Source organism: Polistes dominula, unplaced genomic scaffold, assembly GCF_049000335.1.
Source record: "Polistes dominula isolate Pdom_NZ unplaced genomic scaffold, Pdom_raw_medaka contig_77, whole genome shotgun sequence".
Taxonomy (NCBI): domain Eukaryota; kingdom Metazoa; phylum Arthropoda; class Insecta; order Hymenoptera; family Vespidae; genus Polistes; species Polistes dominula.
This window is the reverse complement of record NW_028301152.1, coordinates 2861344-2888653: the sequence shown is the minus strand read 5'-3', so window position 1 is coordinate 2888653 and position 27310 is coordinate 2861344. Positions and strand designations below refer to the sequence as shown.

General features: G+C 31.6%; 2 protein-coding genes across 4 annotated transcripts in view; both read left to right on the top strand.

Annotated features, from left to right (window-relative positions):
* The window catches only part of LOC107064185 (tRNA dimethylallyltransferase), an 89956-nt gene extending 84147 nt beyond the window's left edge, over positions 1 to 5809 (top strand). The window contains exons 6-10 of one of the 2 annotated variants that reach the window (XR_016178402.1): positions 2550 to 2646; positions 2978 to 3091; positions 3202 to 3387; positions 3455 to 3659; positions 3757 to 5809. Coding sequence is in view for 1 of the 2 variants with exons in the window: in XM_015316595.2 (XP_015172081.1) it covers positions 2550 to 2646; positions 2978 to 3091; positions 3202 to 3387; positions 3455 to 3586 (529 nt within the window). In the remaining variant the exon portion in view is untranslated. Of the gene's footprint in view, positions 1 to 2549; positions 2647 to 2977; positions 3092 to 3201; positions 3388 to 3454 lie in introns of both variants that reach the window. The other variant, XM_015316595.2, reaches the window with a different exon arrangement.
* Positions 5810 to 9799: 3990 nt separating this feature from the next.
* Mp (collagen XV/XVIII-type protein multiplexin) overlaps positions 9800 to 27310 on the top strand; it is a 202287-nt gene continuing 184776 nt past the window's right edge. For both annotated transcript variants that reach the window (XM_015316488.2, XM_015316487.2), the window contains exons 1-2: positions 9800 to 10876; positions 26526 to 26596. In XM_015316488.2, the coding sequence (XP_015171974.2) occupies positions 10866 to 10876; positions 26526 to 26596 (82 nt within the window). In that variant the 5' untranslated portion in view covers positions 9800 to 10865. The remainder of the gene's footprint in view (positions 10877 to 26525; positions 26597 to 27310) is intronic.

Genomic DNA, 27310 nt, shown 5'->3' with positions numbered 1-27310 from the left:
ATGATTGATTGTACAAAATTGCTTGCTTTCTTTCTCTCTCTCTCTCTCTCTCTTTCTTCTCTTTTTTTAATTCATATTTGTTGATTTCCATTCTCAAAATAATTCTTTCAAAATTTGATTAATTCGTAACGAGCGAGCGAGGACGAAAGGAAGTGAAAAAAATAATCAATGACTTCTCGAGTAGAATAGATAACCTAGTAAATTTTGTTCATTTACGGGAGGGGGAGACAAATCATGACAATTTTGAACGATAACCCAAGTCTTTTGATTATTATTGGGTCAATCGATGAAGAGAGAGAAAAAAAAGAGAAAGAAATTCTTCCTTATATCTTTTATCCAACGAGACACCTTTCGTTGTTGCCTATAATGTACAGTCGTTAATTACAATCTTCTCGACGATCAAGATAAGATGTCGATAAAAAACTGACACGTGGAGATTACGAACTCGTTTGTCTGTCTTTCTCTTTCTTTCTTCTATCTTTTATTAGATCTCTCTTATAAATGTGGATCGGCTATGTGGATCGTAAACCAGATCAATACGAACAAAAACGTCACAAAACATTAAAAATTAATTTATACTCGTATTTATATAATACTAGATAAATATATATATATATTACTGTAAAGGACTGAAATTAAAAAATGTCAAGATTTATAGGGTCTCTTGATATATTTCCGAAATATTAATCTATAAAAATAAACCCGCGAGTTTTCCGTTTATCATCGATATATTTGGTATATATTGACATTTAACCATGTGAATCTAGATATTTTTCAATATCCGATCTTTCACTGCAACATATACATTTATCTTTCGATTATTAGATAAAATACGTATTTTTAGAAGAATGTTCAATGAAAATCGCTACGATTATTGAAGGAAAATCATTCTTTGCTTTTCGATAATAAATTTTACAATTTTATTTAACGCTTTGACAGAAGTGTTAGATCGGCTTAAGTTAGGTGTTAATAAAAAATGAAGGAGAATAATATGTTATTTCATAATCGTGGCTGACCATGCGATAACTCGCAAAAATATTTCACGATTTCAAGAAAAAGAAAAAGTAAATAACATTGGGTTTACGTATCACACAGGGATCGCCTGGCAACAAGTAGTAAAATTATTTTAGAACAGTTACGTATTCGTTCCACTGGTTAGTGTATGACACGGTTATCTTAATTACTACTACTAATACCACTGTCACGACTACAACATAATCAATCTTACTACTACCATTACTATTTATTACTACTATTGTTATTATCACTCTTGCCATTGATAATGTTATTGCAAAGATGTGTCAGGGTTATCGCTTGCAACATTGCCGCGAATTTTTAACCCGCCAAAAGAAGGCTAACTCGAAAGATTATGGGAACTCGATGAGAGTGAGATGATTAAAGTCAGAAAGAATTGTTAAATCACTTTTCTTTTTTCTTTTATTCAATAATATGATTAAATAAGAATAATATATTTATGTAACCTTTACACGAATTTTCACGGTTTTCTAAGCAATACTTCTATTACAAACTCTCTCTCTCTCATCTTTTTCTTTCTTTTTATTTCTTTATTTTTTCTATATCCTTAATTCTCAAAAAATGAAAGATCTAATTTATTCCAGCATAGGAATATTTACTTCATATTAATGTGTATATGGACAAGTGAGTAGAGACTACGTGTTAGCATCGGGTTTTCTCGCCACGTAAGCTAGACGTATACACAACGTGACCTCGAGCTCACTATCACTATCGTACCGTGATAAGCCGACGACCGTGCAAAATGCAATCCCTCTTTTTTGAAATGGTTGCCTCAACGGTGAGTTGATACGAGTTCATCGCGTATAACTGTATCCATAACTTCTTTTCCTCTTTTAAATCCGTTAACTTGTATAATCATTTCTTTGAACTATAATAATAACAATATTAATAATAATAATAATAATCATAATCATCATCATCATTTCATTGATTCGACGATTCGTCGTGTTGGATATTATTCCTAAAAAAATATACGTTCACTGGTGTCTTAATGAAAGAATTTCGTTGACAGTTTTAATCATAGACATAACATATCGAGCAACGGGAAATATTTTACATACACACACCACACCATTACACACCACACATGTAATATAAACTTATATATATTAGATTACTCGTATCATGATTAGCATAGATTTGCTTAAATTGCATCGGTGTTAGAAAAATAGGTTTGAAAGAATGTATGAGAAAGTTGTTTAAATTTATCATTATCATTTGTGATATTTAATGCACAATTAAATAAAAGTTTAATGTAAGACAAAATATTATTTCATCGAAATAGTTACACTAATAATAAGAAAAAATATAAACGATCATTGGCATGAGAATAAAAATTGACTCTGACTCGTTTGCTGTAAATCGTCTTATTCGTTTGTACACATTTATTAACAAATAATGGGACAAACTATAGCGCGCGAAGAGTTTATTACTTAAGTTTTAATTTCATAATGAAAAACAATAAAAAGAGAAAAAAATAATGAACAGGATCAAAGTGAATGTTTACATTCCAGGTCACCTGATTACACGAAAGGCATCTTCCAGAGCATCGGCTTCAAAGAGTTTCATGATTACCTCATCTTACCAGAAGAGGAGAGGGAAAGCAAGAAGGTAAGTAAAAGACGTTGGCGTCCATATCTTCATCAACGCGATGTCCGTTGCAGCTGCTCAACTGCCGGCCACTACGTATAATCATGCGTGATTCTCGCTTTATGTGCCGTCATCGAAAAATTCATCCGGGTTGTTTTTGATGATAAGTAGTAGTAGTATTATTACTGGTAGTAAGGCTGGTAGGCAGCTGCTACTTCTTTCTTGAATATTTCCTTAATAAAGACCTTATTTTATTTTTCTTTCTTTCTCTTTGTTTCTACCTCGAAAAATTCACTCGAGAACATCTTGTTACAACAACGCCCTTTGTAATTCTATCGCATATTTGTTTTAGGGAAAAGATCTACTTAAAGAAGGTCTTGACTGTTTGAAATTGGTTACGAGAAGATATGCTAAGATCCAACAGAAATGGATCAGGAATCGTTTCCTACGTCGAGCCGATAGACAGGTAGCTACACCGTATTATGTATATTTTATGTATTTAGTTATTTTTTTTTTATTTTCTTTATACTTATATCATTATTCATGTACCTTCATGTATGTTTTCGAATATATCAGGTTCCACCGTTGTATGAATTGGACTGCACTGATTTGACTCAATGGGAGACTAATGTTTATGGTAAGGCAGTCTCGATAATATCTGCAATATTACATGGCGAGAAACCCGAAGAAAGACCTATCAATGAGATTATCCTGAATCAGAAAACTACTGATAGCAGTAATGAAGTGCAAAATTATTGCGAGGTAAGTAGTCAGCTTGAAATTTTATTAACGTCTTGATTACTTAACGTTTCTTTTTCATTTATTTCAGATTTGTGATAGAATATTCATTGGTGAGTTGCAATGGGAAGCGCATATAAAAGGATTTAAGCATTACAAACATGTACAACGTAAAAAAAGAATGGAAAACCAAAATTCGGCAGAAAAGGCAAAATCGTCATAGATTAATACCAAATTTAAATAATAGGATATTATATATATATGATGTTCTAAAACCATTATTCAATATTTATACGGTACATAAAACACATTTATATTAAGTTGATAAAAAGATTTCATTAAATATAGGTCAAAAAGTCAACCATTTCTGATATATCAATATTTTTTGTTTAGTATCATGAATATATTAAGAATATGTCAAGAGTTTATGGAAGTGGAAGGAGGACATGTAAAATACTCTTCTATAAATCGAAAAGCTAATTATGACTCAATTATAACACTAAGGCTTTTTTACTAAGTACAATATACGTAATTATAAATATGCATTTTATAAATATTGAATGTATTTTTTTTATAACATCCTGTATATATATCTCAATAAGTGTATATTTAAGACTTTAAAGATAAGAAGTTTATATTTTTTCTAATGAAAGTGTTCAACAACGGTCGATAAATTAGATTGTTATCTTATCGATATTTAATAATGTAATTTTATTTTGTATGTTTTCGTATCATACGATGCTCATGCAGAGATTAGCCCGGTTTAATAATTTTAAATGAAAAATTGCAATGCAAATATAGTAAAAAAAATAATAGTGGAAATAATTATCGAGAGAGATTATGTATCTACGGTCGGTAAAATTTCCTCTGATGATAACAACTTAATAATCTTTTAAGAATTAGATGATACTTTGACGGTCATTATAAATCAATTTTTAAAAAATGATTCAATGATATTAATATTTACAATCATTTCACAATAATTTCAGTTGAAAAATTTGTTTTTTTAGGTTTCTTTTTCATTGAATAGTTATAAATATTAATGAAACTTTTATTTGTAACGGAAAAGATACCTTATTTTGAATAAATAATTACTTATCCTTTTTTTTAAAATTTATTGGTATTAATATACATTGTTTTTTTCAAATTTTTCATTGACTTTTAATTATACCTTTTTTATGTACCTTCATACAGTTAATATTTTATTTGACATTTTTTCTCTATATTTTTTATATGATATACAATTTCAAACGTTTCGTATGCACGCCTAATACGAAGTTTAATTACAGAGGCACAGGTGTGCAGCGCTCAACCACTTTACTATTTCAATTAACGTAAATTCGCAGTTTCCATTGCCTTTGAAACTGTTTTCAGTTTCTGTGGAAAAGGTCGGATCCTAATAGCGAATCTACGATGAATTGAAATTCACAACACATTTCGAACATGTTCCGCATGTTCTCGTTCTATTCACTATTGTCTGTATCCCTATGGACTATAGAATATTTGCCAATGTTCTGTTTCGTAGCAATTTGGATTAATAAGCAAAAAAATACATTTATCTAATGTTTCAATAACTTTTAATGGTCTAAAGTTGGATCAATGTTACTGAATCGTCTTGTCTACTATGTTTATGTAAGGAATTTTGCTATTTTTTCTTTCTTGTTTAACCACTTGCCCTACAAAGACGTGCCACGCACGTCGAGATGCTTTTGTTTCAAAACTGCGAGCGACGTGTACACCACGTCGATAGACGTTTATCACAAAAATAAAAATGACGTGGTCTACACATCGCATAACAATCAGATTGTTTATTTCTCGAGCTAAAGCTTCAGAGTGTAATAGATTTATATTATTTTAGAAACATTCCAAAATGTTTTAAAATTTACCATACAAAAGTAGAAGATTATTAATTAATAAAATATTATTGTTATCGTGAGTATTCATTCATATCCGTGAAAAGTTCTTTATGGAGGAGTCTACAACGCGCTGAGGCGCTGCTTAAGGATAAACACCACTCTAGAATTTTCAAAGAATTGATTTTTTTTTGTAACAAAGTATATTTTAGATGTCTAAAAACAATATGCACTTGGTTCCGAAGCAAAAAAAGATTTTAACCATGTCAAAATTTTGGTTTTATTGACGCGCTTTGAAGCGGCGTGAATGTTTAGCGCTTGTTATATTGTAGCGCACGGCACAGCAACCGTGAAGTTAAATCGTTGCGCAAGTGGTTAAATATATGGCATGATGATTTTTAAATGAATTGAATTATTAAATTAAAAAGCAAAAGACCAGATTTTTAGTCCTAATTTAGTCAATCTAATGGCCCAATTTTTTTATCAATTCTCCATTATTATTATTATATTACAGATATATTGATACATTTAATATATGACGTTGAATGTTTTTTTTAATGATAATTCTTAGAAAATAAACGTGGTATATAATAGTGTGGTACGATCATTCATCTATGAGTGGTACTTTTTTGATGTCAGACTCAATTTTGTACAATTCATTGAAATACTGGAAACAAAAAAGTCAATGTTAAAATAACGCTTGTTATTGATTTTTTTTTAAAGTGATTGAAATTATACAGAGTGAGGCACTAATTATTGCCACCTAAATTATTTTTGTGTGTTTATAATTTTGTGTATATTGCGGTAATAGAAAATAAAATTTATTCAATATACACGTAATAGTGTGATATTCTTGCGTATATACAGCATCAGAAATACATTATTGCGTAAATATTAATAATATGACATCATAACAGCATGGTGGGTAAAATCCAAAGAACAGTATTATATCAATTCAATTGAATTCGACAACTTAGAACCATTGGAACGATCTTTAGGCATAGAGCAAGGCTTACGATTCGCGAAACTCGATAATAATGACAAAGAGATTATTATGCATATATTGTTTGAATTCACATCAATGTGCATTCGATTCACAAGCAGTCGACTGTGTTAACATGCATGGTTGTTAATAATCCTCGAATTTCGTGTGATATGAATATAATCATTCTGAATCGGACGTATAAAGTTTATCAGAGAAATCAGATTTATAGAGTTTCTCAAAGGAATAATTAAAACCTTAACGCGATCAAAATAGTCGATGTTCGTTTAATATTGAAATTTGTCCGTAGGAAATTTTTCAATGATCGATCGATCGAATTTATAAGTATGTCTCGATGTCGCAAGTCGATACGTTTTACTGTCACTTTCTAAGGTCGTTGGTTTATTATTCTTCCGAACGTCCGAAACACGCCTCATTAAATGCCGAATATTTTTCGATTTCCTCACGTGAACTCTTTGGTAATTTGATTCATAGTAAATAGGCGTGGTAATTTATTCAAGGGTTTAATATGTCCATGAAATTTGACAGCAATGACTGGTAAATTTAGTCGCTTCTCGTATGATTCGTTAAAACGACTTTTAAATGGATTGTAAAAAATATTTCTTTCTAAATTTTATTGTATAATTTTTGTTCCTTCATTTTTTCTTAAGCAGATGTTTCTAATAAACTTTAATAAAGAAATTTTTCAAATAAATATTTTCCAACATATCTCTTTAATAGATATAATAAACGTATTGTTTCAATGTTGGAAAAACAAACACATGTCATTAATTACTCGATTCGCTAATTCATTTTAATTATATTTCTTATCTATATGGGGGGGGGGGGCGATAGTATTACACAGAGAGAAAATTGTTTCCAAGTGTCTGTCGCAATCATACGTTTGCGTGGGATCGATCGAAGCGTACCCTTGCACTTACTGTGTCGCGGTAACTCGAATGCCAAAGTTCATCGTTCGAACGTAAAGATGAATGGACGGGGTCGGATGAATGAACGAACGTGGCTAGCGAGAAAGAGAGATAGAAAGTTGAAGGAGTGGAAAGACGGGTTTGTTTCTCATTGCGGGGTGACGTTTATCGCCATGTAAACGAATGAAAGAAGAGGAAACCGCTTTTATCGCTACGAAACCGTCACGTCCGCTTTCGATGTGCCAATCATTCCTATCGTTTAACGCGAATCCTCCTCCGGTTATGACTAATTCGTTAACATTTGTTTTCCGATAAAGATATTGGATTTAAAAAATTTTTTTTTATTCAATAATTGATTGATTGAATTAAATGATTAAAATTATACAAATATTAGATATATTTTATTAGTTTAAAAATGGTTATAGGAAAGTATTATTGATATGATTAGTAATTTTATAGAACATTTTATTTTCATTATGAATCTTATGTGCTTAGTTAGGTCAAGTTCAGTTGTTATTAAAATGCAATATAAGTTCTAACAATAAATAATTCGAGAAAATTGTTTATTAAAAATGTATACTTTTATTGTAATTAATCCGTAAAGGTAAGTTTTTAGGAGTTAGGAACTGGTTTTCGAAAAAATGGAAAACCCAAGAAAGGAAGCGATTTATTTTAAAGAATTGATAGGTTATAATAAAAGAATCTATAAACGAAATTTAAAGAGATTTTTTAATAGCAATCGCAAATAATCCACAAATTAGCTTCGAGTAAATTGCACGTGATTGCTGTATATACAATCAAGTGTCTTACGTATTTTTTATTAAAATCGTTTTCATCCCTATCACGTTTCACTACTCCAAGAACCTTATGGTAATATTTACATTTTCATAATCGTGCAGTATCTTGTGAATAGGTGTTGAAACAAATAGAATGTGATGATTTATTTGTCGATGTGCAATGCTCTTTAAGAACGAATCGACATTTATCTATTGTTTCGTAATTTACGTATTGTGTCGTAATGACATGTGATATAAACATGACAGTTTTCCAGTACATTATGCAATAGCAGCGCGAGAAGTATTTAATAGTAAATTTCCTGTAGATTGGATCGATCGTGGCGGTGTAATCAGTTAGTCATTTCACTGTCCCGATCTTATTTGATTTATTAATGAGCAAATTTTTCTTAATTTTTTACACGAGTATATTGTGACTGATAAACGCCATCTTAAACATTATTTTAATTTAGATAAATTATGTTTTTTTCTTAATGTTCCTTAGGTTCTGACTAAATAAAATATATTTGTTATGGTGTTTGCCAAATTTGTCTGGGTATACGTAAAAAGATATAGATGTAAAATAATAATAAATTTATTTAAAAAAAAAGCTGTAGGTAATCTTAAAAATTCTGAAAAAAGACCGGCAAAAGATTTGGTACAATCATCTTAAGCTCTGTTTGAAACATGTCACATTAATCAACAAAATTTTTGTTAAAACAACTAGCGACGAAATGATCTATGATGACTATATATTTCGTGGTTCATCCTATGTATAAATTTAAAGGTTAATTAGAAATTCAAAATTAGATAATGGAAAGATTTATATAGTTTATTTGTTAATAATATAACATCAAATAAAAGATAGTTTTGGTGCCTACAAATGAATACATTTGAAATAATATTTTTTAATATTCGTATCATATTTTTCTTCGAGAAAATTTCTTTGAGTGTGCCGAGAAGATCCAAGTTACATATATATATTGCGTGAAAGATAATGCTAAAAAAGATCAACTCTGATTACGTATTCAATATCTGACTTTATTTCTTACTGTCCCCCCATCGTTTAAAATCAATCCTTCAGGTTTAATGCACCTTGAATTTAAAATTAAATAAAGCGCAGCGATGTGTATTAATCCGAAATGTCAGAATGGATACCGAGATCAAAGAGAGATCAAAGTATCAACAATCTCTTTTTAGAAATTCTATACGTGGATCGTAATCTTTCGTCAATTGCTAAAGAAAGAAATTAAAAAGATTAATGTTTCAATTTTGGCGAAGAAATATTGCAACATATGTAATACAATCTTTAATATAATATAAGTATTTATAAATAAATAATTTTCTTTCAATTTACATAGACTATATAAATAATAAGTCTCATTTTCCTGTTCAATTAAAAATAGTATATATGAAGATTCACATAATGAAATGTCAACGCAGATTAAAAATACGTCGATGAAAGACCGAATATTTGAATTTATTTTAATACAATTATATTTCTGACATGCACCAAGCGATTATGTTAATTTTAACATTCTCTAATTTCGATCCTTTACTGTAACACATATGCTAACTTAATACGAGACACAAGTACAAAGAGAACTAAATGAATATCGAGAAATATTGAGTATAATATTATTTTGTTGTAGTTGCAAAATCGTAATTTTCCCTATGTGCTGCAGATAATAGGGAAAAAATTGGAAAATCAGAAAAAGGAAGTCACAGGAGATGTTCGACGATGGAGAGGTATGCTTACGAGATATAGTACAACAAGATAAAAAGAGAAAGAAAGAGAGAAGATGTTAGAAAGAGATAAGGTATCGATAGTAGTCGCGAGATGGCGACGCACTGGCCGACGTCGGGCGTCGTTTGGGCGGCAGTCGCGCGTACGACGCCGTCGTCGCCACGTGGGGAGGGAATTTGAATCGGGCGCCACACGGGGACCGGAGGCCGGTACACGAGCGCGAGAAAGTAAGTGCCGGGACGTATCGCGAGAAATCGAGAAGGAAAGAGACAGAGATAGAGGTAGAGAAAAAGAGACAGATAGAGAGAGAGAGAGAGAGAGAGAGAGAGAGAGAGAGAGAGAGAGATAGGTGCTCTGTAGCATACCAGAGTGTAAAAGAGAGAGAAAGAGATAGAAAGAGAAGGACATACAACGAGCTTAGCCATCTCGAGCGCCGTGCGATCATTCGCACTTGCCGGCTCGCGTTTCCATCGTACAGATAAAGAGTTGTCGTGCGTCTGCTCAGAATTTTCCCCTAAAAAATATTACGTTAAAATTACGATTTATTTAAAGAAATAAAAAAAAAAAAATAAAAAAATACATGTATATATATTTATATTAGTATAAAGAACAAGAGAAATATATATACATACATATATACATAAGGAAGGGAAGAAGAGAGAGAGAGAGAGAGAGAGAGAGAGAGAGAGAGGGATAGAGGAAAATAAAGAAAGAAAGAAGGCAAGAGTGACGAAAGAGAAGCCGTTGTCAGTGAGTGGCGAACCGTGGGACGGATTGGACACGGACTGCACAAGTCCTTCCGCGAGTCCTTGAACTTCAATTCGTCGATCGATTCGATCGTTCAAGGAAAGGTCGAGAATCGAGGCTAATCGAGGTGTACGTTTAAGGACTACGAAAGCTTGACCTCTCTTATAGACAAGAGCCGACCTTGGATATCAGTGTCGCCACCGTCGCTTTTCATTATATTCACAATTTCTTTCTATTTTTTTCTCAAATTATTTATCTTCTTTTTTTTCCGGCATTTACTCTCGACCCTATTTATACAATTGACATTCGTTATTTATCGTTCAGAGCCATTCGAGATATCGACAGAAAATTATTTTTTCTTTGTTTTGTGCTCGTGTGAGTGATCGCAAAGAAAAAGAAGAAGAAGAAGAAGAGGTGGTAGAAAGAAGTATACGATATTAACCACTTATCACGCTGATGGAATGACTCAAAATGTGGCCTAGGTAAGTGCAATTAAGAATGAGAGAGGAAGAGAAAGAGAAACAGAGTGCGCATGATACGTGTGTATCTGTACGAAAGAAGAGAGAATGAGAGAATGAGAGAAAGAGAGAGAAAGAGAAAGAGTAGTTTACAGCATGCGGTCGAGAGCAGTCGAGGGTGGTAATTGGAGGGAGACGAATTAAAGGGGTTAAACGTTGGCGAGGGTGAGTGAGCTACAGGTAGCTCCCTCCGGAAGTTTACAAGACACCGGCCGGTGAATCTTCATTCATCAGATGTATCATTTTCTTGTACTATTCATAGTACCATTCATCATACCGTCATAATGAGTAACTCGACAAATAGAAGTTCCATTTAGAATCGATTTTCCTTGTTTTCTATTCTATTCACCTACATAATCGATTATATAATAAATCGAATTACACGTTAAGACATGCAAATACTATAGAATTTGCTTTCAGAGAGGAAATTGGTACTGCGAATAAACCGATTTGAGATCGTTTACTCGAAAAGCATTCGAACGCTTCGTCTCAATATGGAAATTCCTTGGTAAATTGTGTTATCGGTCAAAGCAACGTTATCTCTCCCTCTCTCTCTTTCTATTTTTCACCCCCTATCTATCTCCCGTCTCTTTCGAACTTACTATGCTCGATTCGATTCCACGAAGAGAAGAACGTTTAGGAGAGATTCAAAGTAGTAGACGGTATTAATCTCCGGAATGGAGAAAGGGGATTCGTACGCACGATGCACTTCGCTTATCGGTATGTTTCTACGTATAACATAAGTGCTTACATACGTACATACCAAAGGATAGATACATGGATACATGGGTACTTTATACCTTCCTTTTACATGGACCAGTAGTGGTGGTTAGTAATGCAGGAAGATGGTAAAGGGAGGATGGGAAGGGTTGAAACCGGCGCCATTAGCGGTTAAACGTTCTCCGAAACTACCTTTGTAATAGCATTTAATTAACAAAGATGTGACTTTATCGATTTTAGACCGGTCGATTAATTTTATTGTGTAATAACGCCTGATTGTAAGAGAGCCGAAGGCTCTTCTTTCGTTCTATCACGATTCATCTTGAAAGCTTCCATAAATTTCTAACGATATCGTAATACATGCCTTTCTTCTTTCCTCTCTCTCTCTCTCTCTCTCTCTCTCTCTCGTTTAACCTTTCTTAATCTCCTCTTCTTTTTCTTTTTTCTTGTAATAATAAGAAACGTTTATCGTATTTTATTATTTCTTTTTTAATAAAAATCTACAAAGAGATGCACCTACTTACTTTTTGTCTTCTTTTAAGCTTTAATTAGATATCCAATTTCTCATAATATTATGTCAGATTTTTCTCAAGAACGCGATAAGCTCGGATCTTATGAGATTCGTTTTGTATTTCGGGTTACGGTCGAGTTTATTTGAAGAACTGCCTTTTTTCACACGTACGCTGGAACACTTTTATAAAGAGTCGGATTACAAAGAATGAAACAATATGACATACCTATTGTATGACGTTGATAGTAGATATATATATATATATATATATATATATATATTTTATGAATTTCAATTCCTGAATTTCCAATTAAGTTTCGTAAGATATTTTTATTAAAACATGATAAGCTATTATGACATAGCTATAATTCTTCAAATTTTTTATCGATTATTCATAAAATCAACATTTTTTTCGAATAAATTACTATCTTTCGTTATATGTTTGTGTGTGTGTGTGTGTGTGAACCATATTAACTCTTAATTCGTCTTGTCAATTAAAAAGAAATTTGATTTATGGCAAGGTATGAATATCTCTCGATACCCAAAGTTAAAGTTCCTCTTGGCTTTTCAATTTATCTTCAAATCTCAGAAACGACTGGTTATTTGCTCGAATATATCTGTCGAAAGTAGTTGCGAGAACGTCGAAGAGAGATCTCGATCTTTGGTATCCGGAAAAGTTTAACCGCTAAGATTACTTTCTGGTATTGACAGAATGTTTGTTACGTTATATGGACGTCTCTAGTGGAAAACAGGTAAAGGAGTGAGGACAAATGTGTGTGCGAGAGAGAGCGAGAGAGAGAGAGAGAGAGAAAAGTACGAGAAAATTCCGTTATCAACTTGGATAGAACAAATATCTTGTTGTTTAAAAGCACGTCTTTTTGTTTTCTTCGAATAGAGTTAAACCCTAATATCAATTGACCAGTTCGCTAGTTTCGCATTTCCTCTCGTAAGATAAATAGAAGTGATAGAGAAAAAGAGAGAGAGAGAGAGAGAGAAAGAGAGAGAGGGGAATAAAAACGATTGGCGATAGAAACGTTGTCATTACCGGTCAAACTCGGAACTATATTGGAAGATCGACTTTCTACGGCCGGAAACACAACTGTTGCGCGTTTAACGTTTTATATTGGCCGCTATCGAGCTAACAAACACGTTCTGTTCGATCAAACCACGGAAACGCTATGACAAAAGTGTATACGTGGATACATAGTAATCAAATTTAAATTGTACATAGAAGTGTGAATAAGGAAAGTAAAGCCAAATATTTTGATAGTATTTTTAATTAAATTATTTGCTTTGTTTTATATATATATTATATTATATTCTTATATGTATATTTGTTACTTTGAATAAAACTATGCAAAAAAAAAACCGATAAAAAATCGTATTAGATAAATCTAGAAAGGAGAGAATATCCTTTGATAATATCACGGTATAAAAAAAGGATAAAACTTTTCTTGTAGTAATATATACAAGGGCTAGATTGAGGGTCAAACGAGGGATTTCAACGTCGATAAAAAAAAAAAAAAAGAAAATGTAGAAAAAAAGGGAAAAGAAAATAAAGATCTGAACTTATAGCCGATCGACATAAAGTAAACAAAGATAAAAAAGGAAAATAAAGAAAATGAAAAATCAACTCTAGCTTTGCATTTCTCTCGTTGATAAAAGTAAAATTACGTTGTTTTTATCCTTTAGCACTTGGAAACATACTAGACCATTTCAGAGTAGAGAAAAACGAAGTGAAACACGCGTGCCATGTGACGACCCCACGTTAATCCTGTACAGATCGTATTTACGAGTCGGTGGGCTTGTACGGACGGACGGTATTCGGTGCACGTGTTCTCTCGTGTCATCCACGCACACTATCGTTTAAAAGAGTATATGTGTGAGCCGAGTACGCGCACGGGGTTATGAAAACAACACACGTACATTGAAACGGGTGGATAGGCCACCCCCGTGGTCCTCGGAGCACGTGGCTTGTTCGAAACGACGCTCGTAAACGAATCTTGGAATTTCGCAATGCACGTATTGTCGTCGAAGTCGACGAAATCGTAGATAAAATTTTCTCTTGCGGTGAGTGTGAGGAAAGGGTGAGAGAAAATGAAAAATTGAGAGGTAGAAAATGGAAGAGTATAAGTGAGAGAATAAGAGAGAGAAAGAAAGAATGATAACAACGACGAGGGATGGAGAGAGACGAAGAAAGAACGATAAAGAGAGAAAGAGAAAAGGTGAAAAAATCGCAGCAAAATGAAAAGCGATAAATACTTCACTAACAACTCGCGCGGAAAAGGGGTTGTAAAACTTTGCGAGTTATCGTCGATTGTACCTTTTTTTTCCAATTTTTGCAAACTGCCACAAGTGTATGGATAGTAAATATCGGTTTATGATACCCGATCATAAATCTCTCTAGTATTATATATGTAATGTTTACTTGATATTTTGTTTTGATTATCTTTTTTCGTAAGTAAGAAAATATTCTTTATTTTATATATATATATTTAATTTTCTATGAGATTTGCATTAATTCTAGTTATCCGCGATAATGATATCTCGCGTTTTATATGTTTAAAAAGAATTTCGCAGATGGATTTTTGAAGAATTAAAACGTTTTCGTGCTTCACAAAGGTGGACAATTTATTTACTGGATAATTATTTTGTAAAGTTCAAATTTGTTCCTTTAATTAAAATGATGCTGTTGTATACGAGTTACGTGGGTGTTAAGGTTACGTAATATCAATGCATATGTATCTCTTTGTTTCTTCTCCTCTTTCTCTTTCATCTTTTATCTTACTCGTAAACGCAGTACTGGCGTAAAATACGAAAAATACGTTCGAAGTACGGCAACTCATTTCGTCCTCTTCAAATATTCCCTCTTTCGAGCTGAAATTCTTTACAACCGCGCGTCTCACTAAAGAAAAAAGTTATTTACTTAAAAAAGATGTTTCCTTCGGCGTGAACTTCGCTCTTTTCACCATACTACCGACGACTTTACGATGCCGTTATCGTAAATTCTCAGATATGTCGACGATCCACTTTCCTTTATCATCCAAAAGAAAGATCCTCATGTTGCTATTGTTATTATTATTCATTATGACATGTTACTTAAATAAGATGTTAAGATAACTTTTGTGAGATCAAGCAAGTACCCAACGATTTGTTCTAAAAACATCAAGAGAAATATTCCATTTGTGATAATCATTTATTTTTGGAGTTAAAAATTAAGTTCAGTTTTAAAATAATAATCTAATTAATGACTACTACTATTAAGTATATTTTTATTTATTAATATTTAAATTATTTATTTCACTAATCTAATTTATTATTTCCATTATTACTATTGGATACTATTCATAATATTTGAGACATAAAATTGAAATCAATTCGATGCTTCAATGTTATTTTAATTGTTAATGAAAAATGAATAGATAATTGTTTTTTAAGTAATTAATTTGTTCGCGGAAACAGTTTTATTTTTCGAAGAAAGATCATAATCATAATCGTTGTTCAATCGACGAAATACAAAACGATCTTCGATTTGCTTATATTATATGGAACCGAATGGCTTTTTCGAATCTTGATACCATATAATGTACATGGAGAACCTTTGTAAAAACCGGTCTTAAAATTGCAGGATGGTATAATAACAAATGAAAACAAATGGAAGGCTAGAGCCTTTCCAATGTTTGCATTATCTTTCGTTGTAAGTTTTCCCACGTACATATACGATGCATTCTTAATTTTATATTTATGCATTCATGTGTTTTCAATTACTTAACACGCAAATATTCGTAGATGGAGAAACTCCAACATTTTTTGGGATCGTTATTCATTAAAATTCTCTTTAAATACATTAGTATGTGAATATGATCTAATTAAAATTAGAATTTTTATTTTAAACAATTTATAATACTTTATTATTTATTTCTTTATTTATTTTTCTCTTTTATTTAATATTGAAATAATTCAAATCGAAGATTCGACCGTTTAAATAATTTTTTATTTTTATTCTAAAGTTCGTATCTATTAAAGATAATACGAAATTTTCCTAGCAAATAGTACTCTCTACATTTCCAAAAATAAATTATTCTTGTAACTACTCTCGCACTCTCTATGAATTATGTACCATTGTAGATTCCAGTAATAGAAAGGAGCCGAATGCGTTCCTCTCGCGGAAAGACCTATGGATGTCTTGCGTGCCACTATAAATTTACTTGAACTCTTGCGTTTGTACTTAAGTCTCTTAACATACCAGTCTAAATAATTCGTTCATCTAATCTAAGATAGTGCTCGTTGAGTTTCAAGAAAATATTGAACATCTATAACGTAAAAAAAATATCATTTTTCATTTAACATTATCGATCGATTCTAGAGATTCTCATCTTGTTACTGGAGATCCGTCCAAATTGAGAGATAATTTTTTTCGTTCCTTCTCTTTTTTTTCCCTTAGTTGATTTTAATTCTGAAAACTATTGGAATAGCAAGCGATAAAATATAAAAGCTCTTTTAAGGAAGTTTTTACGAGAAAAAGCAAAGAGACGGGTGGTGGTCGAGAGAAAGTAATTAACGAAAGATCTACGCGCTCGAATGCACTACGTTAGTTTTCTTACGTTAGTTCACCGGGACTTCGGCAACCTCTGCTACGAGATAATTAGACCGCATGCGTGTCTAATAAGAAAATATCGCTTCTCCGGGGAAATTTTCGTTAAAGCGTACCCACCATTAGCAAAGACTTTAATTTTCTTTCCGTTAATACGTGATCTTAAATATTTTGCTATTTATATTTTCTATAAGCGTAAAATCTTTAATAAGAATAGCAAATATATTAGCTACGAAAATTTCAATATTTATTTCACCCATTTGCATCAAAGCGCGGAATATTCCGTGAACCGCGACTATCTACTATCACCGAGCGTGGAATAATCTGCATAAGGAGCATTTGTTTTTCTATCTGTAAAGATTTGAACGGTGATAGCGGGTCAGTCGTAAGTTGAATGTCGTGGATCTTTGTACAATGAAGATTAATTTTAATCATGATGCAAATGGGTTTATCCTCGAAATCTATCGTATTATATCTCTAAGCAATTTTTTTTAAATATTTTAAAAAAATTCGTTATATTGCTTATTTATATAGTATATAAGTTTATTTTAATTATATTTTTTCTTCCTGTTCAATTTCTATAATAATGTATGAGTGTCCAATAAATATCGATAATTGATTAATTATTCATATTAGATTTTTTTGGTGAAATATTCATAATATTATTTTCGAGTGTCCTTCTTTTTCGCGTATATAATTTTGTCGCCTTATTATTTGAAAACTGTAACGGGCAACGCCCTATTTTTCATCGACCTGGGTAACGCGCCCTTCCATCCACGCCTAGTTAAATAACTATGTATTTACAATTTCAGTACGTCAAATAAAGAAAGCTTATTTACGATTGTCCTTTCAGAGATAATGGACCTTCGGATGACTCACTTTAATGTCTAAATAACAATGGAAGGACATACGTCATGAAAAAACGCACATAATTTGGATTTACATTATTCGTAAATACTAGCACGTTGTTTATCTTCGTAAAAAAATTATTCTCTATACTGGACGGTTCTAATAATGTGTAAGAAGTTGTCTTTTCTTTTCAAAATTTGCGAAAGTTTTATTTTTTTATAAATAATTAGTTCATGAAAAACTAAAGAAATTATGAATATTGTTATTGAAGTTAATTCCTTTCTTTATGATATATTATTCTTCTTATTACTATTATCATTATTAAAAATAAAACGAAAAGTCCGTTTTTCGATGTTTTAATACTTTCATCTGACTTTTCCAGTAAACACGTGCGTTCTTGCTTAATTATCTTGGCGATACCAACAAGTTCGTCGGTTGAAGTTTAACATTTCCAGCACGAAACGTAGAACCTTCGAACCGGAATGTCCGTTCTTCCGGAACGACGTTCACTCGTTTCATTGCTTTTACCCCTTCTACCAAGCATGAGAATTCGAATCAAACGTTTGGATACCTCTTCCTAAAACAAGTTCCCATCTCCGTCTCCAAAACACACTTCTGTGTGCGGCCTAACATGGCAAATTTCTATCTTTCCGTTTCTCTTGCACTCGCTCTATTTGTTGAATTGTTGGCAACTCTCCACGTTTCATTGTCGGCATTTGTACGCGTGCCTCTTCTTACATCTGTGACTTGAAATTCGTAGCAGGTGTCTCGATAAACGTGGATGCTGCGGAGATCCTCTCAGTTTCTCTTTCTTTTTCTCTCTCTTATTCTATTTCTGTCTGTTTATCTCTCTTTTTCTCTCTTTCTGTCGTTCCAGGTTCTCTTTCGACCACTTCCATTTCGTTTTTCCTTTTTCCTTTTCTCATGCTGTTTCTCTCCAGACTCTCAGAACGAATTTGGCTTGGACGACGATAATGAGTGAGAACGTATGAACAATCACGCCCTCGGTAAATTCTGCTAATTAAACCTGCTCGCGCAACCGTACGAATTTTACTTTTGTAATGTATGATTGTCTGTTATATAATTTATGATTTCTACGAAACTACCTACTACGAAAAAATAAATAATAAAATCTACAAGTAAATGCGAGTTACATACATATATATATATATATATACTTATATTAATTGTCGTTATTAAAAATGATAACTTCATTCGCTGTCTAAATTAAATACTTTCATTAATGATATATTATTATCATTTGACGTACATTTGAGATTAGTTTTAATTAACAGTTATTTTCATTAAATTTATGTTGAGTTTTTCAGTATTTATAAGATTTTAACCTAATTATAAAAATTTAAAAAAATGATGTAATCTACTTTTCGTATTAAATTACATTTAATAGACAGTCCTTTTCAAGTTTCAGTTTACATATCTACGTCTCGTCAATGGACGGTGTACAGTTCAGTAACTATAAGTACAATTGGTATATGAAACACCGGTTACGTAATTAATAGAAAAGCAATGCACCGAACGGCAAAGGTCGACAATGCGAGGTGTCGCACCCACAATTTCATTATTCTCACGAAATACGAATCGTGTCCTGTAGTCCCATCCTTCTCTTCTCTTCTCTTCAATTCGAACCAACGAGAAATTTCGTCGTCGTCGTCGACGAGAACGTTAATGAAACGAGCTTTTGTAAGGTTCAACAATTTTCGACGACGTTTCATCCTAGCGAACACGGAGAATCGTGGATTGGCAATTAATACGCTAATTGGCGGCCTAGCACGCTTATTAATATAACCGTAACAATGTTCTTTTACCATTACCATGAAATAACACATATACATTTACCTATATCATATATGGGGTTTGCATTCACTAGCGAACAAATGAAATTTATCAACTCGAGAAATATTCTTTCAATGCTTTATTTTAAACCAACTACTTTAAGTGAAATTTTCTATTTGTCTTTTGAAATATTTTTAACTTAATTATAAAGTCTTTCAATTATCATGTTTTTCTATTAACTAGTAAACCGATAAAGGTAAACGTTATAAGCATTTAACGTTTCTCACGATAAAAGAATGTTTTTAGAATGTTTTTTTTATTTCTATTAAAAAAGCATTATAATTTAAATTATTTTTCATTTAACGATTCATTAATTTATCTAAAGTTTTTTTGTTCACATTCATATCGCTTTGTATTTTTAATAAGAATTTAATTAAATTTCATACATGCTCGTTCATCGATTAAAAATCTTAGCGGTTAACAGAGTAAATTTCCGATAGTCGGCGTTTCTCGTTTGATAAGAATTTTCTAACTACAATATAATTAATATTCGTAAATATATTAGCGATCTGAAATACTTACTTGTATGATTTCTAATAGAAATGAGATCTGAAGATTTTTCTCCATAACTATATATATATATATATATAAATCAGACATTTTTAAAGAAAATATAAGTAATTTCATGGAATACTGAGATTTTATTAATTTCTTAATAAAATATCCGGAATTTTATTATTTTTTTAAATATTTTAATTTGACAGCAAAATAATTAGAAAATATCTAATGATATTTATTCGTAAGTTTATTCGCGTACAGAAATATAATGTTATTTTTACGTTAGAAACATAGGAATGACAGTTTAACATTCATGATGATATTTATTTCTTTCGTCGTTCGTTTTAATGGTCATTGTTCTTGGAACGTTAAAGTCATTTCAGATTTCGCCGAGAGGCACGTGGACCTACTAAACATCTGTTTATAGATAGCTTCGTATAGTAGGACCGACTAACGTGCGAGTTCCGCGTTCAACTTGCGACCCGCTCTTTGAATTATCACCCTTGCGAGTTATGCTTCCGTAGACCGACCTCCAATACTAGTTGCTCACTTTGGATAGTCTCCAAACTCTTCTTCAATATTCATTAACTATATCGGTTACAAATCGAGAGTAAGTTATGGAGATATGAAAAATCAATTTTTAGAATGTAATATTTTATGATCTATCTTAATGAAATTTTTCGAATATCTGCATCATTTGGTTTTTATATTAAACTTATACAGTTCTGTAAATATTAAAAATATCGTTTTAATCCAATTCACAGAATTAGATACGTGCTTGTTTATTCTTAGTTCTCTGACATATGATATTAAATATCATATCATTTCTGTACCCTTTGATGTTGTATTATTTATTATCCGTACGGATAAAAAATGAGAATTTTTTCCTCTTCAGAGATTCGCTTTGATCATCGGTACCAAACGACAGTCTTTAAGATTTTTTTCTTTTCTTAGTTTCTTTTTTACTCTTCATTCATATCCATGTAATTTTTCAGCGATATTAATCTTCTACTTACGCTTCGCTCGCTTTTTACAAGTATAATAAAGGTGTTGAATTTTAAACTTGTAACATATATTATACGTTCATCTACGTACCCTTGCAACGACAACTGCGAGCATAAACTTTTTAACGATTTTATAATATCAGCGCTATGAGGATTTAGTTTAATTAAACCAAGTTCGGAAGATGTTGGGTATTAAGTCGAAGTTCGAACGAATTAACTGGAATTACGAGAGCTTATGTAAGTTTTGAAAACTCTTTTGGATCCTCGGAATCTTCTGTAGAGCTTTAATTACGTGAGTCTGTATCAGACTGTGTAAGACTATTCGACTTATTATCTTCGTAGCTAGAAAATCTAGAAGCTATCTGACATTTATCTCATGTTAGCTTTAACTAGTGTTTACGTTCTTAAGTTATCTAATGAACACTGTCACGTTTTATTTTTGGAATCGTATTAAAAAACATTTATTACAGTTTATTAATTTAACTTGTCTCGTTTAATTGACTTTATCAAAAAAATTAGGAATAAAATTGTCTTTTAAAAAGTATTATTAGCTCATTAGAAAAGAAGTATTTTAATTCTTAAAAAATCAAGTTTCACAAATCTACGCATTTCGATTGTTACTTTATCTTACAAAGTAGTAACATAAAATGGTCTTCTAATAAAATCCATAGTATTATCGGTTTATTGACTCCCCCATGGTACCATGCATTTGTCGGGGCGACATTAGTTATTTATTCAAGCGGACTTGGCCAAATGAAACAAGCTCGATAACAGAGGGCTGAGATTGAAAATATGCATACAATGGATGCTACCGGTTGGGTCTACGCCACGGATTTACAATTTATCATTTTCAAAGTGGTCATTCGTATTCAGGATTATCAGAGCAGTTGCCTTTAATGGATATCGGATTAATCATTGAAACGAACTTCAGTTGTTCTTTTTTCTTCTTTTTCTTTGCTTTTGTTATCGTATAGTATACGTAGAAAGTAATAGGAAAATATTTTTGTCATCGTCTTTTAGAAACTTTTATTAAAACTTAGCATTTTTTTTTTTTTGGTGGGGTGGAGAGGCTGTCAATTTGTCCTTACGAAAGTTAAAATAAAATTTCTCTTTTGTTGAATACTTTTTCTTTTTCTCTTAATTTGTTTTTTCTTTCGTTTTCTTTTTTCATCCATTCGAAGTCGTTTCTTTCTTTACGGATTTTGTGGTCTTGCCACTGTTGATCTCGCGGTAACTACGACGAAACGTAAATCGTTGCGGTAGCTTCCGCCTCTTCGAGATTTATGGTTACGCAAATGAAAAAGTGCGGAGAATGTGCTAATTGTATCCGTTGATTAACCGCTTGTACCACTAATCTCTTGGCTTGTTCTCTCTGACATTAACCGCAAACGAACTTGGACTCCAAATTTTTCTTTTGGATTTTGTTAAATGTTTTATCGCAAAAATTCTTATTTACTTTTTCTACAGAAAAAGAAAACATTAAAAAATACAAATTTTCATAGATGTTAACTTCAAATTTGACTCGTATAATTTCAAATATCAAAATGTTAATCGTAATTGAAGTTTTTATAATATTGCTTTTTCAAATTGTCAGTAACATTTAAAAATCTATTCCATACTAAGAAATGAATCAGCTATCCTGTGGAAGGCGTAAACTATAGTTTAACCACTAACATCCGTTTCAAGATAATAATTGATAAGTTAAATTCGTTCTAATCGTCTGTTAACGATCTTTCGAACAATACGATACGAGACAAGAATAGAACTCTCAATAGAGTAGCATCTCTTAATCGATTATAATAGGTTGAACATTCTTCGTGCACCCATCAAGAACCATAAATACATATTTTTTCATCGTCAATGATTCATACTGACGTAATTCTCGTATTAAATAAATTACGCCGATCGATTGTACGTAGTACACTTATTCGAAGGTTATGATTACGTTCTCAAGAATACATATTGAGAAATTTATTATGGTAATAAATAATTGAAACAATGTTCTCAATTACAAATCTATTATTCAAGTTTTCCACTAACACGTCAGCATGTTAAGAATACTTGAGATTTTATCGATAATTCCTTCTATGGATCTCTTGGACAATTTTTTTTTACAAATCTAAATACATATATGTATTTATAATGAATTACATAAGTACATAGTACTTCAACATACATATGGATATGATTTACATAATAAACAAATATATTTTACATATCTATATATAGTTAACATACTTAAGCACGATATTATTGAACGTTAAGTAATATTTCATCGGAAAATTTTAGTTTGTATGATTACAAATCGGATGCTAAAGAGAAGAAAAGAAAGGAACTTCGTTAAAGAGCTATTCTAATAAAAGACGCATAAACTGTAAGTTATCGTTTTTTCGAACATCATAGTCGTTGCTCTTAATTATTCCTATAATTGGAAATAGTAGAGTGTGCAGTAACGGCGTTTGGGATATTCCTTGCATTCTTTTAATTTTCCTTTTATGGGTGATATTCCAAAGTAGTTGGTTAATAGGGTGTCGTCCTTGCTCGTTATCATTAGCATCGATGCTGTGGCAAGCGGTCAGACGATGTACATTCTCATTTCGCGAATCGTTTCTCGTTAAATACCCAGGACGACGACGAGGTTGAGATCTTCCGAGCACGCTACGTTGGCTTAACTTACGATGCTATTATTTTGTCGCGATGATTATCGTGATTGTGTCTGATTTTGAATGGAAAACAAAAGCAAGCTTTGTAATTCTTCTATGAAAATCATTTCCCATCTTTCCCTCGGTTCTTCATCATTTTTCTCATACTTGCCATTATTTTTAAAAGATCTTGAATACATACTTTTACCTTACTTTTGACAGCTTATATTTCTTGAGAATATTCTATTTACATTTCTTATCTTTTTCCATCTTTAATGTTTCAGAAATGATTTTTAATATTTACAGAAGAAAAAATATTCGTATTCAAACTAATTTCAATCTCCGCGAATCAGCTAAGAAAACGTAGGGAAAGAAGTTAAACGACTCGGTCAGAATGAAAAACGAATACGAATGTCGTTCGCATAAGAATGTTCGTAATACCTAGAAGACGTACTGTTACTTGTTGGGAACAGAATGTTCGATCAATCAAAGTTCGATAAATTTTTCTTAACAAAGATTTTTTTTTGTTTAACGAATGAAAAATATGACTATTTCATGTATATTCTTTGTACACGCATTATTGTAAATGCGTGACAAGAATTTCAGATAAATGTTTGATATTCTGAAATCACGTATTTTGCGAATTTATCATATTAACGAATTCCTGACATGAATAAAATTTAATTTTATCGATGTACATTTTACACGAAAATAGTTTAAAACGATCTTTTTACGATTATTATTGTTCCGGTTTTCGAGTTTTCATCAAAAGTGTTATATAATATTGTTAGAAATAATGTAAACGTTGTTTCCAATCGATTGACGAAAATCGATGTTGGTACATGGGCTTGGCCGTACTCGTGCGTGCAGTTAGATATTGGCGTCTATGTATTACACGCATTACGTAAGGCCGGAATTCTCGATCGTGATTCACGTTCGACATCTATTGGCAAACGCCCACGCAGTTCGCAGGACAACGCTGTTCTACGTATAAAGAGACTTCTGTACGTGTCACGGTTATCGATGGGAATATCTCTCGTACTAGTGACCTCTTGAAGAACAAAATATATATATTTTATACATCTGTGTATATATATACATATATATCGTATATCGACTATTCATGTCGAAGTTATCGAAGTCACAAATCACCTTAAATTATCTTCTATTAAATTCATTTTTTTTTTTTTTAATGAAAAATTCGTCTGCTTAATCAAATTCCATCAGAGTTAATAAATTCTATTATAGTTATTCTATTATATGTGTAAATTTGTATATATGTCTTTATATTGCATATTTCAATTAAATCGTGGAAATTTTAGATTTGATCCAAAATAACTAGGCATTTTTAGGAAAGAATATAACAATAATTTTATTATACGTTAGTTGTAAAATTGATAGTTTTAAGAAATTACCTCGGACTAACGAAAAATCAGTTTTAAAAAGACAGAAAGAAATAAAAACGGATATTCCTTGCATTCATTGTTCGCATTTATTTTATTTTCGTTTTCATAGTTTTCGAATGAAATCTAAATTGATTCTTTAAATTAATAGAGAAATTCTATCTCTCGAGATTTGATATCCTTTGAAGACCTTAAAATGAAGAAATACATATCCTGATTTACAACAGTACAGTATAGGCAGGTATTGAAACTAAATCAAAGACTACTTTTCCTATACTTGGGAGAATCATATTTCAATCCTATATACCTTAACTACTCGCCTCTTGTAAATTCATATATTATTCACATCAGTTGAAATATCTATGTAATTCTGCTTTCTTTCATATTTAAACATATCAGTACAGTTATTTGAGAGTTTAGCTGATCATTCCATGAATTAACGGATTTCACAAAGTAACAGTAACATATACAATTACATTCGTTCCATACACATATTTACATATATAAACAAAAATAATTATACTCGAATTCAAAGACTTTCAAATTCTTATTTTTAGGTTTAATTTCGATTTTTTTTTTTTTTTTTCATATTAATATCCCGTAAAAAGAGGAATTTCATGTCAATGTGAATTTCAACGATCAAAACAAAGGCTACTAATTATAAAAAAATTAAGAACGTAAAAATTTTCATTATACTAATGAAAAACAAATAAAAAATACAACTAAACAACTAAAAAAGAAAACGATGCAACGTTTTCGAAGAGATGTGAAAAATATACTGACATGATTTTGTAAAGAAAAAAAACATTGAAGCCAATAGGTATTATGTTGAATATTTTTATGCCCAGAGCTGTATCTAAATATCCAATGTATTTATGCTTCAACGCATTGTTCGCCTGAAGAAACAACGTCGGTGTTTCGATTCGTTTTAACGCTAATTTCATGCTTTTCTTCCGCGAGATCACGTAGCTTCTCTATTGCCGCTGTTATCCTCCAACAGCAGAAGGTGGAGAAAGAGGTGGAAGAGGTGGAGAAGGAAGAGGAGGAGAAATTGTAGGAGGATGAGCAAGCCTCTCTGCTTTCGTTTTAATCGTTACCATCTTCCGCTTTTGCCCTCTTATCCTAAATACCCTCCCCACTTTTGGCCATTTTCCTTTTCTTCTCTGTTCCACTTCTTCCATAATTAGTATTACCTTTTTCCTATCTTCCCTGAAGCTTTTCTTTTCTTTTCTAGTCTGAGAATGATAAAAAAGAAAAAAAGAAGATGAGAACGTTGATAATGATAAGAACGAAAAAATTAGTTCGATCCAACACAACGCGTGTATTGAGGTTTCTTACATATTCTTACAAAATCTGTTATTTATATTTAATCAGAACAGAGAATCAGTTTGTTTCTTTATTAGTTTTTAACATTGTCTACTTGGAAATAACAAATTTACAATTTTTTTTTTTTTTAAATAAAATAATACATTTGCAGTATATTTATATTATTTATCTATTAATTTGACATTTTTTTAATCGAATAAAATTGTTTTCAGAATATTGCCGCTGATCTTCCTCGTTCTCAGAACGATTCCCGGACGATCGGATTTCTTTGGAGAGAAAAGGGGTAAGCGAAAAAGAAAAGTGATTCAAGTGTTACCAATTGGATGAATATTTCTCGCTAGATAAAACTTTTCTAGGATATTATACCTTTCGTTCTCTATGTCGTTCCATGTTCACGAAGTTCGAGGGACTTCTCTGCGATATAAATCGTTCTCCATTTTTACGCTGTCCGAATACGACGGCGATTCTCCTCGGGATACACAAAATATTTTCTCGTTTCGTAGGATAGCTCTTGACCATATAAATCGGATAGTTTACTTCGAGCGATCCTGCTGGAATAGATTTCACTCTTGACTTTTCAATTCGAGCCTTTCCGTTAGTCTTTAGATTTAAGACATCTATCTATGTCAGCGTTTTCTAAAAGATCAAGACAAACGTTTCTTTCTTATCGAAAATTTATTGGAATAATAATAGTATTTGATTTCTCTACAAATAACATCGAAAAATAATGGATTATATTATCGTTTTTTTTTTTCAATTTTTTTTCGCGAAAAAAGCATCTATTTTAAAAAATTAAATACAAGCTATAACTAATATATATTATAATGAAGTTTAACGTAGATGAGATAAGAACGATATCATAACTCGGAAATCATCTTGTTTAGATTGCTTCGTTTATAGAAACGGTTGAGTAATAGGCGTTTATTCAAAGATAACAAAACGTGAATGACACTACGTTTCAATTGTAAAATAACAAGAGATCTGTCTCCGATGAGAC